Genomic DNA, 19,493 nt, shown 5'->3' with positions numbered 1-19,493 from the left:
TATCCTCCCCCATCATTTTTCTAAATCTTTCGTTGTGTTTGACAGAACAAAGAAATTTAAACAGGTTTGGAACAACCTGGGGGGGAGGCAGGGCCGACCGGTGGCATAGGCGACATATGCAGTTGCCTAGGGTGGAAAATGACCAGAGGGACGCCAGACGAGAGTGCAAAAATGCGACATGTAGCTTCTTGCATCATGAAGCAATTATGATTAACTATGATTGATAATATTAACGCATTAATTATGGATTTGTTAGGGAGACCAGCTAATGTATTCTGTCAAGGTAAAATTCACTTGGTGCTTCAAGAAATGCCCCCATAACTTGTGTTAGATTGTGGCCCTGTGATTAAAGCGCCTGCTTACCATTCAGAACTGATTGTTTGTTTTAAGTTCGAATTCCACTCGGAGCACCTTGCTTATATAGAACAATTTTACTGGTAACACTGTCACTGCGTGCTGTTTTTGACTGCTTTCAACTAAGTGAACTGCAAGAAGTGTTTACTGGGAGAGTGACAATGTCATGCCATTTATATAAGAAAATCGAAAACAATACAAAAAGCTTTTATTTGTGTCCCTACAGCATTTGCGAAGAGCTTTACAAAATGTTAAAAGAACGATTCAAAAATCTTGCCCTGGGTACCAACAGAGGCTGGGCCGGCCCTAGGGGGGTTACTTTATGACAGAATTTTTACCTAAGTAGTATAGACCGATTCATCTTAACAACATAAACAAACGTTAATGCGCATGCACACTTTTGCGATCCCAACTGAACTTCAGGTACAATTCACAAACAATAGAGTACTTGTTGATTATTTCTGAAAAAAAGCAAAGGAAACCGAGATGAACCGTTACTTGGCTAGCCTTGTTTCTCCAATATTTAAGACTGTGAGACCAAGCTCAAGCGCTAGATGTCGATGTACCATAGTGTTTGTTTAAATGCAACCAAACTACAGGACCCATTCAACATTTTTTTATTTAATAAAATGAACATACAACAAAGTTCAACAAATCATCTATTTAATTCAATTATTATACAGTAAAATAAAAATATAAATTAATATTAACTTAAATTAAATATAAATAGTAATATTATTAGACAGTAGCCAAACACAAAACGGAAGTTAACTGGTTGTTAGGCGCGCATACTTCCGATGAAACTGTGTTGCAATGTAAAGCAAAAGTATGCAAAGGAAGCTTTAAGTGCTTGTCTGGATTGGCTACATGGAATATATCTATTTTGTTGACAACTAAATATATATTTCCTTATCACACATATACGTGGATCTACATAATGTATATACCTTTACACACACACACTATTTACAGAACATATCAGGCTTCATAGTCCTGGTGGAGTCTGGTAAATCTTGTAGCAAGGCAATTCTAAGGAAATGACGAAGTTCAGTTTGATTTGCTGTCTTGTAAACAAGCTTGAGATAAAAATACACTGTATTACCAGTTTAACTGCTATTCATATTAATGTGTAATTTATCAATGGTCCCTACCAGTCAGTTTTTTTGTTTTTAAATATGAGCCAATAGTTTCAATAACTAGGCATCTCTTGTATAGATTTGACCACTCTGCCATAGATGGTGTTTTAAAGCCATTTGGATAATCATAATACTGTGAGCCTTTACATTAAAGTGGTTTGCATCCTTTTGAAAGCAGAACACAGGTTAATAGTAAAGGCTGGGTCAAACCAAGCTGTGTATAATTTTAAGTGAATCTGTATTATCAAGCACAGTTCTAAAAATACATTAAGGCCATGCAGTTATAAAAGAACAATTTATTGCAACATGAGTAATGTATAACACAGATTCTGAAATGCGGGATGCAAAGCAATGAAAAGCTTTTCTAACTCACGTACTGTAAAACATTGTATTCACATCATTAGATCCTATTTACAGTACCTTAGAAACATCTTTCACTATGAATCTGTACTCATATACGTAACATAATACTTGTAACATCTAAACATGCAATACAGGCCATGCAAATAGCACATCATTGTGCGTCAAAATGATCTATTTACAGCTGCAAACAGACGGCTTGGTTGAGCAATTCTCGTCTGGAGGCCACGGTTTTGGCACCCTCGAAGAACAGACATGCAAGTAATACAGATAAGAGAGTGATGAACCACTTTGTGGTGTTTTTAGGTCAGGTGTTTGGCAATAGATGGAGAGGACATTGGCATTGAGAAACGGACAAATTGAATTATGAGTTTTTCTCTTATAATAATCGATGTTACTACACCTGCCAATATGTAAGGTTATACAAATGCCTTCAAGTGTTTTCTTTAGCTGGGTAAAATTAAAAAAATATAGATTTTTTATTACCCTGATGTTGGCCTGTAAACACTTAATACTTATAAAGGCCTATTCTTTTAGTGATACTTCAACCAAAAGTCATCATTTACTCACACCAATTGACTCCGATAGGAGGAAAAATTACTGTATCATGTTTTTGTTCTGTTAAACACAAAAGAAGAGATTTTGAAGAATGTAGGACAAATAGTAGAACAAACAGTTCAGGGGCACTTTTGACCACCATTGTTTTTTCCTACTATGGTAGTCAAAGGGTGTTGAGATCTTTTTGGTAATAAGCATTCTTCCAAATATCTTTCTATGTGTTCATCAGAACAAAGAAATGTATACAACTAGAACGTGATTAAATGATGACAAAATTTTCATATTTGGCTGAAGTATCTCTTTAACTCTTATATGTTAATAAGACATCAAAACTGGAAAATGCAAATATAAATCAAAAATACGCCTTCATTTTAACAAGTTAAATGCTGAGTGAAATAAATAAACTTGTATTGCACATTACTGCCTGTCTATTCACAAGCCTGGCTTGTTCTCAGTGTGGGTTGAATTCACACTGCACCGCTGCTGTCTGCCTCTTAGTGCACACCAGGGAGGCTGTAATTAATGTCTTTGTGTGCACTTTGGACTGCTGAGGCCATTGATAATCTATCTCTCTCTTTCTCTCCATGGCAATACATTATCTAAATGTATTTCACGCTGACAGCGTGTTTGCGGTGCATAAGCACCTGTCCTGAATCGAGAAGCATTTAAGTAGCTACAAATACAAAACACACCGTTCCATTTTAGGGACACTTTGCTTTAATGTTTTTAACAGTGATTTTTCAACTCTCACTCACAGTATGATGTTAAAACACAATGTTTAAAAAATATGTCAACATTATTTACTTGTGTGTCCTTTCAAGTTGTATGACTTTATCTTTTAGTGCTTTCTTCGCTTTTCAAGTCACATTGGCTATAATGTCTAAATGTTAATGTTGTATATATTCCTTGCACTTGGAGAAATAAGAATGAAAATGAAATGTTTACCAATTCAAAAGCATGTGCCCAAGTCAAGCTCCAAAAATGACAAAAAATACACCCATTTTTTTTAAAGTAAATAGCTGTCTTTACGACCTGTGATACATGATATACCCAAGGTTTTGTCAATTTAATTGGTTAGTGACATCAAACCTTGCAAGACACAGCATAAAGGGATTTAAACACAAATGCAAGTGTGTATGTTAAGGTAAAGGAAATGATTCTTGTTGAATATTGGCGTAGCTTGTTTCTGAATTAAAGCTATCAGAAGACTTCAGAAGATTTATTTGCATTTTTATGTGCAGCGCAATTGGTAGAGCATTGTGTTAGCATTACAAAGGTTATGGGGTTGATTCACCTTGAACACACATATAAATGTATGGGATAATGAAAATTTACCCTGGTTTAAACCCCCAAAACCATGTTTTACTATGGTTGAAACAAAAAAACAAGGTTACTGTAAAACTGTGATTACCTTAAACCATAGTCAAAAAATGGTTACTTTAGTAAAGCCATGGATCGGCCTATAGTAATCCATGCACGAAAAAAACATGGTTACAAAAGACTTGGATAGTTCAATTACTAAAAAATGTATGTCCAATGTAGTGCACTCATTTTGATTCGATTGCAGGAATTAAAACAGGAAGCACTGAGTATTTAAAGCATAAGTAATCTATTGATATAAGCGCCTGCTCTTTTTAATGAAGCTGTTCAATGTTTGACTTTAATGACTAGATTTTCTCATTAGCTCAGAACAAGTAGTACCAAAGCACTGATCGATTGTATTAGTAAAGTAATCACCTCTGCATTGTGCTTGATATCTGTTTCCTCTGCAGTGTGTAAGCCGGGCTTTTACCGATCAGCTCTTCAGACCAAAAGCTGCAGTAAATGTCCCCCCAGAAGTTTTACCACGGTTGAGGCATCTACTTCCTGTCAGTGTGAAAATGGATACTACAGGACCGACTCTGACCCTGCCAACATGGCCTGCACAAGTAAATACGGACCTTCTATTCTGTATTTCTATCAAGATTTCAATTAGCATTATTATGAAAAATAATTGACAACCTAAACACATTGCCAAGTGAAAGAAATTACAATGAAAAACATTTAGCATGAGACCTGGTCCTTTCAAACTAGAACTTTTAGAGAAAAGAGATGTGAAATTGGAAAGTGGTAACAGGTGGACTGAAAACAAGGGAAGTATTTTGAAACCTTTTTATATTATGTCATTTTGTAGAACCCCCTTCTCCCCCACGAAATGCCATTTCCAATGTAAATGAGACCAGTGTCTTCCTGGAGTGGAGTGCTCCAGAGGAGACGGGAGGGAGGAAGGATGTCAACTACAACATCTTGTGCAAGAAGATCAGCACAGACCTGGGTCACTATGAGTCCTGCGGCAGTCATGTGCGATACCTCCCCCAACGTACAGGCCTGAGAAATACTTCTGTCATGGTTGTGGACCTTTTGGCTCACACTAACTACACGTTTGAGGTGGAAGCTTCGAATGGGGTTTCAGAACTAACTCCCCCTTTGCGCCAATTCGTCATGCTAAATGTCACCACCAACCAAGCAGGTGAGCAGATTTTTCATTTAAAATCATTCTCATTACATAAAGATCAAAAAAAAGTTTCAGACGGAATGAAATGTTAATTGTATTGCATGTCAATGGATTTTTCATAGGACAGGTTTTTTAAACCTAAAAATTGGCAATGAAACATTTCAATATGTTTTACTAAAAGTTAATTGCTACTTAAATAAAGATTTATTAAATTAATATGGATAATATAAATCGGATCATTTGGCCTTGGAATGGTTCAAGACCTTCAGTACTGTTTTGTTCTGAGTAGGACAAATTTTTAAAGTCTAAAGCATCGACCTTCTTGGTCTTAATCCAATTGCTATCTAAGAGAAACAATTAATAGATTAAAGAAATCCCATTTATTCTTTCTATTGAATTTTCTTATCAGACAATATAATTGGTTATTTTCCTCCCATGTGACTTTGTGAAGTCATTTCAGAGGTGCATGTGATTATTTAATTTTTATGAAAGTTCAAACATATTTTCAGTGTATTTCACTGATCACACACAATAAAACCAAATACATTTATTCAAAAAAGCAAATGGGGTCAGATTCCTTTTTATAATCCCTTGTTATGAATGCTTGAAAATATTTTTTTTCAAATTTTTATGAAAAAAAATGCCTTTTCTATCAAACCTACATATAAGAACTAAATGTAGTAAATGATTTGCTAGTGAAGTGATTCAAATAATTTCTGTTAAAAATGTCTCAAGCTGTTTTGCTTCATCAGTAAATGTATTTTGTTGTAAATGATATTTAGACATTTTAAATGTATTTACTGTATTTATTTGCACAGTAATGCAATTATGCATACATTTTGTTACACTTTTTATAGTTCCCATGTGACCTCTGTGAATGTACATCGCCCTAAATCCTTTTTCGATACAGTGGCACCTCTCCTGTCTGCTTTTGACTTTACATTAGGCTAATAATGACCTTAATGGACACTGAAGCGTAATCTGCTTTATCTGAAAGAAGGTCTGTAATTGCTTGGGATTGCCCAGAGACTGCAGAGAGGGACTCTGTGTGTGTCATGGAAATGTTAGTGTTGATAAGTCACTTTTGAAATGAGGGATTTTGCGTGAGGTTCGACCAGAATACTGAACGCTTTGCCTCTACGGCCGTGATAATCCATTTGGTCGATGTGTCAAGTGGCGGTCATGTTTTGTGTGAACTGGATGGTCGGAGGCTAACCGTGGAGTTTGGCTGGAGCTCTTAGACCAGGCGTGCTCGCAAAGGTGCTTGAGTTTCTGAGCTAGAATCAGTATTAAAACATTGAGGTGAAATACAAGATCCCCTTGTGTCGGATGAGTGAAAATTACTTTCCCACTGTCTTACTTTTATATTTTCTTTTTTAAAGTGCACTTCATGTACGAGATGCCTATACAGTAGATTTTAGGTCAGCACTTTATTGATGACAAACATAGCAGGGGTCATTCCTACTATAGTGTTCTTTTGGCTTTATCATCCATGTTAAATCTATTTACGTTTATATATTTGGCAGATGCTTTTATCCCAAAACACTTGCTTTGCAAGTGAATATACTTTGTTAAGAATATATATTGCTGATAACAAACTAGAGATGATTTATTACACCAAATGCATAGAATATCTAAATGTATGGAGCTGTTCTGTGCACTTACAGGCCTGCATCGCTGTGCTGCTACAACCAGCACAGGTGTTACAGCTGCTGTTGGAGCCAAAACATTTATTTCCACTTTCCCATTTGCGTAATCCATTATCCTCCAAGGGCTTTTTATGTAACCTTACGTACGATACCGCATTCTAATTTAAGGAGAAATATTTAACATAATATTTGCACCTATTTCCGTGCCAATATGTCTCAGTCACAATGGCAACGCAGATGCATTTAAGAGGCATACAGAAACAGTCTTAGGGTGCTTATTTATTTCACTGGGGCTGTGAGGGTACAGCATTTTCCCCTCCAAGAGATAACTTCAACATCTGCTAAGTTACCCTCAGATCAACAGAAGAATTATGCTCTTTAAAACACTATTAATTACGAAAAGAAAAATTATGGTTTTGGCGGTGCAGGATGGGCTGCCTCAACAAAGTTTGTGTTCGGAAAGCAAGCATGCTATCGCACACTTTTACAAAGACGCAGATGATATAAAATCTGTTTTTACGTTAGAAGTGGTACGATTTTTAGAACTGGGACAAGATTACGGAGGTTGTTTAAATGCTTGCTAATTTCCAGCGTTTTCCAGCAAGCTTGATTTCAAAACAAACTGAATAGTTTGCAGGTGCAAGTGATTAGCGCTTTGCATTGGCATGTCTCTGAAGTGCTTTCTCTGATAAATGTCGACAGACTTGCGAGTGGAGGCATTTGTGAGGCTGTTTTTGTGGAATTATGTTGTAAGCGTCCGCTATTTTCTCATTGAGAGCTAAGTATGACGTTTCGGTCTAAAAAGAGTTTTGACACTAAGTATTCTCAAACCCTCTTAGCAAAGCTCTTCTGGCAAACGGCTGTGAACACTTGTACTTTACTCAACTCAGTGCATCCGTTAGTTGATCATTTAACTTGAAAGAGGCTTAGCAGATGGTGACCTGATCGGTCATATTTATAAGTCACTTATCAGTATTTGTACATCAGTTATACAGGGACTCGTATGTGAAACATGTTCAAGTGTAAAGCAGGTTTTAGCTTCTTAAAAATATGAAATTAGTTTTACTATGGTATTTGGAGAAAAACAGTAGTGGCCAAAAATGTACCATTGTTTGACCATAGTAACATAAAGGGGCAGTTTCCAGGACAGGTTTTAAGGCTTGTCCCATACTAACTTAATAACGACTTTAATATCCTAATTTAACCAAGGCCTAGTCCTGGTTTAAACTAATCCCTGTTCGGTAATACAATCTGCCCATGGGTTGACGCATACTCCAGAAGGGACACAACATGAAGATCGATTTCTTTCTTTTAAAGGAAAGAACTGCAATAGCGCTGCAATAGGACAGGGCTGCAATACCAAAAAAACAGGAGCGAGAGTAAATCTCAGCATCTGTGGTCTTGTAGAGAGACGTATGTTGTATATGAAAGGGCAGATGTGTTTGGAAGATACTTTAGAGTAGATTTTATAGCTCGTAGTTCTAAGCCCTCGCCTCTGGCTGCCACAGGCGTCTTTTGGCAGGAGCTATATCTCAGGCTTGGATTTGGCCAATGGGTCGCTCAGCTCTGCCAGGGCTTTTTCATCTTGTTCCTCAGCAGGGCTCCCAAAACAACACTTGTTTACAAACACGCAGCCTTTCGAGATCTTCATGTTGGCTGTCATTCGGGGCCGGCACGAAGGAGATGACCTTTCTTACCCAGATGAAAACATGCCCGGCATGCTAACTTCAAATAAATGACATGCAAATATTTGCTTGGTAGATTTCACAGAGACAAAAAAGTTAATATCGCCTGCAGTCGCTGTCACGTCACCAGGAAGTGATTCGTTCTTTTTTGTGCCGCTCATCCGAAGCTGGTTACTTGCTTGACAGCTGCGATTATGTAGGCGAAAGACTGCACGATAAAGACCAAAATAGTTTGCTTACACAAGTTATGTGTGGAAGGAGTGATATTTCTTGCTGTTCTGCGTTTGCAGTCCCACGGCTGGCACAGATATCAAAAGTTTCAGAGTTAGCAGATTCTCACACTAGATGAAGGCAACACTTCCCATTTGGAGGCATTAATCAGGGTGCTATCATCACACTTCCTCTGACACGTTTCCTGGAGAATGCTGGTATTCCATCTGTTAATGAACTGAGAGCTGGCACTGTGATGAGCCCTTTGCACTGGGGGTTGTCATTGGTGACAAGACTGTTGAGGACTTTATTACCACTGCATTTTATACATTTATGACAGTATTTGTTCCGTGACTTACACAGTAGTGTTATGTTTTTATGATGGCTTTTGGAAGGGACGAGCTATAAAATAAACACCATCAGGAATTATCACACGTATTAGTTTATCCACAGTTTATTAAAGACTTAATTAACCTAAAAATAGTGCTGTGAAATTTCACACAGAGGACATTTTGGCTCTAGTTTTGTGTTCTGTTTTTAGCTCTATATATTCACATTTGCGAATTTGGCTGACATTTTTACTCACACACATTTGTGTGTGTTCTCTGAAAATTGAACCCATTATAACTGTATTGATAACACAATGCTGTACCAGTTGAACAAATTTTTTCTACACTGATTAAAAAATAAAATCAGTGGAATTCTTTAGGATAGCTTGTAATTGATAACAAGACTGTGTGTTTAAGTGATTATAAGCCACATTGTGAATAGTCCCATATAGCCCCCTCTTACAGAGGTAATTTATTTACATTTACATTACATTTAGGCATTTGGCAGACGTTTTTATCCAAAGCGACTTACAGTGCACTTATTACAGGGACAATCCCCCTGGAGCAACATGGAGTAAAGTGTCTTGCTCAAGGACACACTGGTGGTGGCTGCTGGGATCGAACCTGCAACCTTTTGATTACCAGTTCAGTGGTTTAACCAACTAGACCACCATCTCCCCTGTATTAAAGAATTTGCCTTATTAAAGAAAAACAATATTGAATTCAGGGATAAATTTATGTTCTGTGCATAACAAAAGCTCTGTGCTCATGGTCAAACCCAGCTCATAGTGTCTGTGAATACACCTTCCAGGTGTGTGCCGGTTTCTAGGATGTTTAGACTAGAGTGGAAGCGGTGACCTGACAAGTCCTAAGAGGATAGAGCTGGATAAATGACGCGACAACATTGTTTTTCCTACAACATTTCAAATGCTATTAGATTGTTAATGATAATCTTTAATCCTTAATTTTTATATTTTTATTAAGCCTTGTTGTGCAAGCATTTATTATTCATTTTTATAATGAGTACATTATTTAATATCAAGCTCTAAAATATTTATTGGTTAAAAATTGAGTTTTATGACTGGGAGGGGGGCCTTTGAATATTCTAGAATACAGTAGTGGAAAAGGATGAGAAAAGGTTGAGAACACCTGTGTTAGTTTATGTTAATTTCAGCATTTACTTCAACATTTTTAAAATAAAACTTCAATGTCAATGTTAACATGAGTAAATCCACCATAAACTAATATAAATAACTATTCTGACATGAAGTAAAGATGAATAATCGCAAAAAAACTATATTGTTGATTGTTAGTTCATGTTAGTTAATTTACTACTTTTAACTAATAGCATCTTATTGTAAAGTGTTAACAAACAAACAATTATTTGATTAAATCAATAATATAAAAATAAATCATTGGTCTACAGAAGTATCCAGAAACATCCTTGAAACACAAAGTTGCATTGCTCTATAAATTGCAGGCTGACAAATACTGTAATGTAGAAAGCACTACATTTTTATTCACATAATAGTACATGAATAGAGTATCTTTTGGGTGTAAGTTGAAGCAACTTTATATTTTTGAGCATATATTTACCATGGTTTTAAACACAGTTTATCCAAACAGAATTTAGAGTCGTATTCAGCCTTTATAAAATGTTTTTACCTAAACTCATGTTTTGAAAATTACGCTAGACTCTGAAACCTGCAGAGCATTGTGTCGGTGTTGATTCCATGTGGGCCTGGTTGTATTAACTCTGTTTCATGACTGTTTTGTTAAAAGACCCCCTGCTCATGTTTTTGTTTCATGCTATTACCAATATAGATCAAAATTCCCTAGGCTGACCTTAAGGATTATTGAGAATCAATAACTCAAAGCACCGTGTCTCCCACTTGACTGAAAGTCAAACATTTAACAGGCTGCCAGACCGTTTAAGTGGCCCATCCACCCTCCACAATACCGCTCTTTTCCTGTTGGCCTGCAGATCAGGTTGCCTAGTATACCGTTTCAGGCTTTTAAGATAGGAATGATTACAGTTTTGTTTATGCAAAAAGGATACAGTTACTCTTTGTTTGGCAAAGAGAGGATGAAAAAAACGACTTTCTCCTTTTCTATCGTGGGCTTCTATTGAGCTATTGGATCAGCGCCTGAGGGATCGTCCAGAGAACTTAAATGCTCTTTATCTCATGGACACAGTCTGACACTTCTGTTCAAGGAATATAAAGCCGGGTTTGATTTCAGCGTTCCACATATAGAGAGATAGGGTCTTTTTATGTGCTCTCATATAGGTGACACCAAACAGCCTTACGGGAGGAAAGAGAAGAAGCAAACCTTTCCTTCAAACAGAAGTTTTGAGCTTTAGAATGGAGAATATTTCTGTTTAGATTTAACCTTGAAATTCATAAATAAAAATATTGGGCAAAAAATTACGCCTTGTCTACACAGGACACGGTGCGATGGGACACGACGAAAGACAATAGAACGCATTAGAACACATCATTCTGTATACTGGATGAGGTGTGAAGTGACAATACTTTTAAAACAAATGCCATGTGTCGTGTCGTGGCATGCCTGTAGCGTCCGGTGTAGACATGGTGTTACAGTTTACTTACCAATTATGATTGATAGGTCCAGTGTATGAAATTAAGTGTCATCTAGCGGTTGCAACGAATGCCGCACTCCTTCCCTCCCTTTCAAAGCACCAAGGAGGCTGACATAGGGCTAAGACTGTCACATTTTCGTTTCTTTGTCGACAGAGATAACATATTTACGAAACGCACTCTGTAAAGCAGTTTGTCCATTTAGGGCTATTGTAGAAAAGACATTAAAAAAATCCAGGGGACCCACGGTCTATGAGTGTATCACTCATTCTAGGGTAATAACAACATAACACTTCATTATGTAAATTCTTTATACACCTCTGAAGAAATAGTATACACTAAAAAAAGATTTTTGCTACTTGTTCAATTTACTTAACTTGCTTAAGTTAAATCAACACAACTTTTGGACAATTTGGTCACAACATAATTTTTTTATGTTTAGTCATATATCTGAATCCATTCATGTAGGGACAACATAAAGGACTTGTGTTGTGTTAACATAAAATAGTTGTAATTGGGCAGAGGACTTATATATCCAAGCATGCTTTGCGTATAACAGCAATTTAGGGTTATTTTCTTAAATAAGTGTTATTTAATAGATTTTTCAGTAAAAATAAACACTTGTTATTGTTTAATGTTTATTAATCTTTAAGATTTTGAAGAGTTTGTTATTTTTGTGAGTTGATCTTAATTTAATTAAGTTCGTTCAACAACTTTTTTGAGTGTATTATATCGCATTTTTGTAAATAGATCCTCAAAAACATTACACTAGCACCTTTGAACAAACTCCTAAGACAGTATTTGACACGTATAAGTTGTCCGTTTGTAATTTTGACATACAGGGCCCTATCATACACCCGGCGCAACGCAGCGCAAGTGTTTTTCAGCCCAACAAAGTTGCTATTTTCCTGTCCTATGCTAGTTTGAATAGCGAATGCATTTGTGCGCCCGTGGGCGTTTTGATCTAAAAATAGGTGTTTGCGGCGCATTGTTGGTGCGTTGCTATTTTGAGGAACTGACATTCTTTGGTTATTATTTAAAGAGCGCGTTAGTAGAAAATGCGCCTATGGGCAGTCCACAACGCACTTTAACTTTATTTATTACACAGAGGGAAGTGCAGCAGCACACAAACATGCCAAATATAAAAATAAAAGGAGTACAATGTAAAAGATGATTATTGTGGACATAAAGATAAAAATCTGTCCTGTCATGTAGATACTTTTCCTCTCTAGAGAAGCGTCCAGTCTTTGCTATTGCAAAGTCCGCAGTGTAAATAGCGAATCTGCCATGGCACGAGTGCAAGTGGCTCTTAAAGGGAATGAGAGATGAGACTCTGATTGGTTTACTGCACTTTACACCATTACTCATTAAGTGAATCAGGACAACCGGTTTAGACCATGTGCCTGGGCGCGCCGACCATTTTTCTGTCGTTAAACTAGCAAAAGTGGATTCGGAGACACCCTGTGTGCACTTGCGCACTGCGCTTTAGACCATGCGCTTAGATCGTGAACATAGGGCTTTTTGAGGAGATGTGTGCTATTACACGGGTTCGAGTAGAAACAGTGTAAGTGATCATGTTCTTGAAACAACAAATTCTTAAAACCAATCAGAAACAATTATTTAATATCGCTCTTGTATCCAAATATAACATTGGCTTAGCAACCGGCCACCACACTACACCGTGTCAGGATGGTTCCTTCAAAATATGGAATACATCTATTTAATCTGTATAATTTTGATGCACCATCTCAAATTGTTTAAAGAACATGTGTTTTTTCTTACACTGTATTTGAAACCCACTGCTATCACTCCTAGAATAAACTCTGTTACAATTGAATATTTATCAAAGGCCGTGTAAAAGCGGTGTAATGTCTAGACTTTTATGGGAATGAGGTAAATCAAGATGTATTTCAGCAACAATCTTTTGTTGGCAGTAATTAGGTTCTATAAATGTTAAAGGATGGCATTGCCTGAATCCGTGTTCAAAGCAATTTCTCAAAGCAAAGATAAAAGACCTCTTCTGTGTCATTCTGTCTAGCACTGAAGATTAGAATATTTCACATTTATGGACTTCCATTTCCCTGAAAGGAATAAAGTACATTAAAGTAATCCGCACAATGTGATATCTTCATTTAATTAAGAACAGCTAAGGGGATGGATTTATAAAAAAAATTCTCAAGCATATAGACTTGGTAACCTGCAAATGGTGATTACAGCACATTGCATCAGGATTTTGCTGCATCACGCAAGAATATATATTCTCTGCTTGATTTAAAGTGAAAATTGAATGTAACTGTTATGTTTCCAGCTCCGTCTCCTATAACCGTGGTAAAGAAAGGCAAAACGTCAAAGAACAGCATCGCCGTGTCCTGGCAGGAACCTGACCGAACTAACGGCATCATTTTGGAGTACGAGATCAAGTATTTTGAGAAGGTACCATGCCTATTAAAAACATGCACAATAATTATAATAGTAAATATATGAATTATAACAAATAATAATGCTAATGTATTTTTAATAGCCAGTTTCATAATAATAAATATTGAAAATGGCATATTGAAAATGTAAAAAAACATGGTTGTACAAGTACAAAGACCATCAAGGAATATTAAATTAAGTGACGTCACCAGATTCAGACCCTTTGGGGGCCGTCTCAGCAGACCACCCCACTGGCGACAACCCTCACAAAGCTTGAAACCAAACCCCTCTCTGATCTCCATTTCTGATCCCTCCTCACCTTGCAGCATTTCCCGGGCTGCTTTGTTCAGCCATTTAAAGACAGAATACCACTGAAAACGAACCTTAGCTCCTCATGACCTCAGTTTTCGGGTCCGGTCTGGGAAACACTGATATGAGGCACTTAGAAACAGAAAAGCTATGATGACCCACACCCACTCATGTGAAAGCTAATGGACAGACCACTTAACAGAGGGCTTTAAAACAAAAGTAATGAAGAATGTGAAACCAATCCTCTCTTCGTGCCACAACACACACTTAGAAAACACTCTCATGGTGTATGAGGACTTTATCTCTCATTCTTTCTCATGAATTTTGTCCTTCATTACTTCCTGTGGCTCAGGATCAGGAAACCAGCTATACCATTGTCAAGTCAAAGGAGACGGGCGCTGTGGTGGACGGTTTAAAGCCATCTTCGGTGTACATCTTTCAAATCAGAGCACGTACTTCTGCAGGCTACGGAGGATTCAGTCGTCGCTTTGAGTTTGAAACCAGCCCTTACTGTGAGTACATGGCAAAACATATTAATGCACTTTAAGAAAACAGATCTAAGTTGTGATTGGATGAGCCACGTTGATCCCCTGTGATCGCACATCAGGTGAATTCTAAATTAACACTCCACAGTAATAACAAATCATATAAGCATTATAAGGCCAAAAATATAATAATATATTTATTTTGTATAGCGCCGTTAAAAGTTGCTTTCTCAAAGCGCTTCACAGACATCTCATCAGGTAAAACAACACAATTTGTAAAAAATTTATAATAATCCAATCAAGTGAAAGCAATCCTAAAATAAAACGTTTTTAGAAGAGATTTAAAAGTCTCTAGTGAATTTGCCTCCCTGATGTCAGCCGGAGAGAGTTCCAGAGCTTAGGAGCATATGAGGAGAATGTTCTATCACCCATGGAGCAGTGAAGTAGTGTCTTGGGAACCACAAAAAAATCACAAATATGCACAAATACTGATGCAAAAGTTTAGGTAAAGCATTGCGAGCATGTCACAAGGGTTTACTTTTATTCTTCTTGTTGATTGTTGTTGTATTGTTATTTTTATTATTGTTATTGTAGTAGTTTTAATTTCTTAGACTTAAAAAAATTGCATACCATGACGATAGTTTGACTAAAAGAACTAGATATAAACTTTCCCCTGAAAATTGCACATCGCCACTGTCGGACTGAAACCTCAATAATTTAATAATTAAACACTGTGTCGTCATTGAAAAGCTCTTTTCAATACATTTTGTTGGTTAAATATTTTCAAAACCCGATGACAAACATGAAGGGTGACCAATAGTTATGATTTATGAACAAAATAATAATGATACCCACAATAATAATAGATAAAACGGTCAGACACAAGGTTTCAGTTCGACAGTGGCAATATGCTACTGCAGTGTTTTAAAATTGTGGTTTGATGCAATTTGAAAAATGAGTGAAATGCATGGCCGTCGGAACCACAAAAATGTGGGTGGGTCCTCCCCCATAAAAACCTTGAGTAAATACAGCGCTGTATTGCTGGCATGTTCAGTGGTGTGGTGAGAAAACGCGTGAGTAGTCATTTTGATGCTATCATTCACATAGGTTCGAATCCACCTTTTGCCAAACTCAGTCTTCTTCATTTTCACATCACATATCAGACCGCACAGGCATTTATTTTTATACAAATGGAGGAAATATTTGTATAATTGCTAATTGTTAATTATAAAGTGTATGCTAAAATGCAAAATGGATTTAACTGTATCAAGCCTTCCTCAAGTGTAATGGATTTGACTGACGGCGCTCTGCCTGCACTAAATGAGAGACTAAAAAAGTAATAAGAGGGTCCAATTATCATTGGTCTTTAAAATTGGGTGGGTCCTGTCTGATGCTCATGGTGAAATGTATCTGCTTGCATTCTTGTATTTATATAGTATATAGTTTCTGCTAGACTAATAAACTCTATTTAGGCAAAAAAGTGTTTGAAGTGACTCTCCATAACTTTCTTCCACTTATGTTCTAGCAGTAGCGGCGTCCAGTGAGCAGGGTCAGGTGCCAATCATCGCTGTAGCTGTTACTGTGGGCATAATCCTCACTGCACTGGTCACAGGTTTCCTGATGAGTGGCAGGTAAAAACTGACAGCATGCTATGTTAAATGATAAATCTCAAAACAATTTTGAATATGTCTTAGATTGTATAAGTAAATCTACATGTCAAACAAAATATTCATGTTTGGTTGAATAGCTCATTCGACTCATGCAAATAGAATTTAGATATACCGTACAACTACTATCTGTTTTTTAATGTTATAGCTATTATACTTTTGATATTCCTGTGCTAGATCATAAATATAAAATTTATGTACATATATATGTACAGCTATAACATTAATACTATATATACACAAATATATGAATAAATAAAAAGATAGTGAAAGCTTTATACACTTTTTAAATGAAATTGTATATTAATTTATTAATGACTTTAGAGACTTTCAGTAACCACTAGAGGAGCAGAAAATGAATTTTCCTCATGATTGCTTATGAAGTTATTATATTTTGTTGTTTACAATACCGCCAATATATATAAATCTGATATGAGATCATGACAATTAAATTTAGCTCTCATCTTTGAGCTAAAAGTTGAAGTGCCTCACAGAGGGAATTCTAGGCATATCCACAATTTTGTTCATTGCTCACAGTTCTACAGTGGTAAAATACGGGCCTGCTTGCATATTAAGTAAACAATGGCAGGAGATTTGTTTTCACAATCACCAAACACAATAGCAGAGCACACAAGGAGCCAACAACAATATCCTGTTTAATACACGCTGTCCTATTTTGCATCTCAGACACAAACATGTTAAAATGAGACAGTAATGCAGGCTATTGTCCTCTCCAACTAGAGGAAACAAACTAGGATCCACAGTACGTATCTATAATAAACAGTTTGCAATTTACTGGAATTATTTAGAATGCACAATAGCTGTAGATAGCGTGTTTATCTTTTGTTTGCTTATGAAATGCAAAGTTTATTCCAAGTAGATGAAATATTTAGGTCAAAATTACAAGACAGATTGTCTAGAGAAGGATTTTCTCTATCCAGGGAATATAAAGTGAATATGAAATCTTGAACGTGACAGAAAACATATCCATGGTACCTCTGAGGAACATACTGTCCCAGATGGTCTCCAGATGGAGAAAGCTATCTGTTAACATTCCCATTTATCTCAATGGGAGTCACTCGGCTCAGGAGTAGGTGACCTTGCGGTCTGTAATCTTTGCTTGTTCGCACTTTTCAGCCAATCACATAAAGTCATAAATGCAATGTAGTTGGTCGCTATGGAGCCCTGAAATTATATTGTGACGTACTGAACGTATTTGGTCCAAAACCCATCCCCAGAGACTATCTGGATCCATCACCTCATCAATGCATAACATGTTCCACTTGTTACAAATATTAAAGGAATAGTGCACTAGTGCTAAAAAGTGATTTCATATTGTTGATACATTTCTAAAAACATATTTCTTTAAAGGCATCTGCCAGGGGCTTATCTAACATCCAAACCTTGACTCCCTGGTCCTGCAAATTCCGAAAGACTGTCCTTAACCTTCCCCTTTGACCAGAGGCACAGTCTTTAATCTGACGCTGTCAAATCCATGTTGAGATTTACGATTGGCACGAGGTGAAGACCTAAAAAAGACATCAGCTGGAGGAATTTCTAACCACCCTCTCGATTGCCACTCGAAAGGCAGTTTCAATTGTTTAAGCAAGGGTTAGGAAGTCCCTCAAGGGCAAGATGGTTTGAAGCAATTACTCTTAAGGTGTATATCAGTGTATCATACGGGCCACAGCATTGACATTTCCCTCACCTTTCATGTCAGTAGGGTGGTTTTGAAGCACGCTCTTTTGCAGGAAGCAATCAGAGTTGTTAATAGCCTTCTTGGCCTTACCAGGTCAAGACATATTCATGAATGAGCTACAAGGGCACCATCAGAAGGCTATTACAGAAAGCAGTCTGGAGAACCCACTACTACTAGACAGGGCTGTTATGGGACTATAATGCTGCAGTGATTTGAAGGGGATGATGTAAAGATTATGGGTTGAGGTGAGGATATCGGTTGAAGAATTACAATGGATTTTGCTTCCTGAATTGACACACTCCATTGTAAAATATATTAGTGGCCAAATATGAAGGCCAACTTTGGATAATGGACGTCTTAGCTCTCTAGTCAAATGTTATTAAGGAATTATCAAAGGTTTTGTATAGTAGTGCTTGGAGAATAAACTGCAGCACCGCATTGAGGAGAATTTAAAGAGACTTTGCAAAAGCAAAGTTTATTGAAACATGAAACAAGGAGAAACCCTACAAAATAAAATAAAAATATATAAATTACTAAAATTACCGCAGGCGATATTTTCTTTATTTTTTGCTCGTGTTTTTTGTTTGTCTATGTCTTTTTAATAGTGAAATCAGTGCTTGAAGTGGGCTGGTACATGCCAGTCCTTCGCTATTTTAATATTTAAGGGCACCTTCACTTTTTCTGGCGTACCTGCACTTCTCACATGTTCCCGGTACTTTGCCAGTCCAATGAAAGCATCACTGTATGTGTGATTTGTTATAGCCTCGGAGTTACCATAAGCCGTTGCGCTTTTTTTGCCTAAAGATTGCAGGCTTTCTATCTTGTGTCTTTGGCACAGAGCTAACCAATTTCAACAGATAAAATAGGGTTTACGGAATTCCAGCCATTAAAATTACAGAGGCCAAGCAGCAGTTCAGCCTTTAAAACCAGAGCCATTGAGAGAGAAAGTCGCATCTTCTTCGTTGACTGCAATGAAACAGTTTTTTCACAGATTCAATAGTTCCCGGAAGTTACCAGTAACGCATGGAGCTGCGACTAAACTGACCAACTGATGGAAACTTCTAACCCATTTAAAGATGAAAGCCATTTAATTAATAAAAAATGAAAGAAATAAAACATTTAAAGAGAAAACATAACTTCCTTGTACCATCTGAAGGCTCCATGAATAACAGGCTCTCAATAGTTCCCGGAAGTTACCAGTATAGCATGGAGCTGCGACTAAACAGACCAACTGATGTAAACTTCTAAACCATTTAAAGACGAAAGACATTTAATGAATAAAAAATGAAAGAAATAAAGCATTTAAAGAGAAAACATAACTTCCTTGTACTATCTGAAGGCTCCATGAATCACGTGACACACCAACGTTTTGGACTTCCGTTGGCAGAACTCTCTCTCTTAATGGCTCAGATTAAAACTAAAGAAGACAAAACCGTCAGCCAATTAAAGTGAAGGAGACAGTCTGCTTATGACTGTGTATTGAGATGCGAGAAGGCTAACATAACAAAGCCGACGGTTTTACAATAAAAATCATAAATGG

At 36.9% G+C, this 19,493-nt stretch overlaps 1 protein-coding gene across 2 annotated transcripts in view; it reads left to right on the top strand.

Annotated features, from left to right (window-relative positions):
• Positions 1-19,493, top strand: part of LOC130411604 (ephrin type-A receptor 5) — a 59,525-nt gene that overhangs the window by 25,701 nt on the left and 14,331 nt on the right. Inside the window, exons 4-8 of one of the 2 annotated variants that reach the window (XM_056736361.1) lie at positions 4,181-4,336; positions 4,582-4,917; positions 13,684-13,808; positions 14,455-14,614; positions 16,116-16,218. In XM_056736361.1, the coding sequence (XP_056592339.1) occupies positions 4,181-4,336; positions 4,582-4,917; positions 13,684-13,808; positions 14,455-14,614; positions 16,116-16,218 (880 nt within the window). Of the gene's footprint in view, positions 1-4,180; positions 4,337-4,581; positions 4,918-13,683; positions 13,809-14,454; positions 14,615-16,112; positions 16,219-19,493 lie in introns of both variants that reach the window. The other variant, XM_056736360.1, reaches the window with a different exon arrangement.

Source organism: Triplophysa dalaica, chromosome 22 (genome assembly GCF_015846415.1).
Source record: "Triplophysa dalaica isolate WHDGS20190420 chromosome 22, ASM1584641v1, whole genome shotgun sequence".
NCBI classification, from domain to species: Eukaryota; Metazoa; Chordata; class Actinopteri; order Cypriniformes; family Nemacheilidae; genus Triplophysa; species Triplophysa dalaica.
This window is presented reverse-complemented; position numbering and strand designations above follow the sequence as displayed.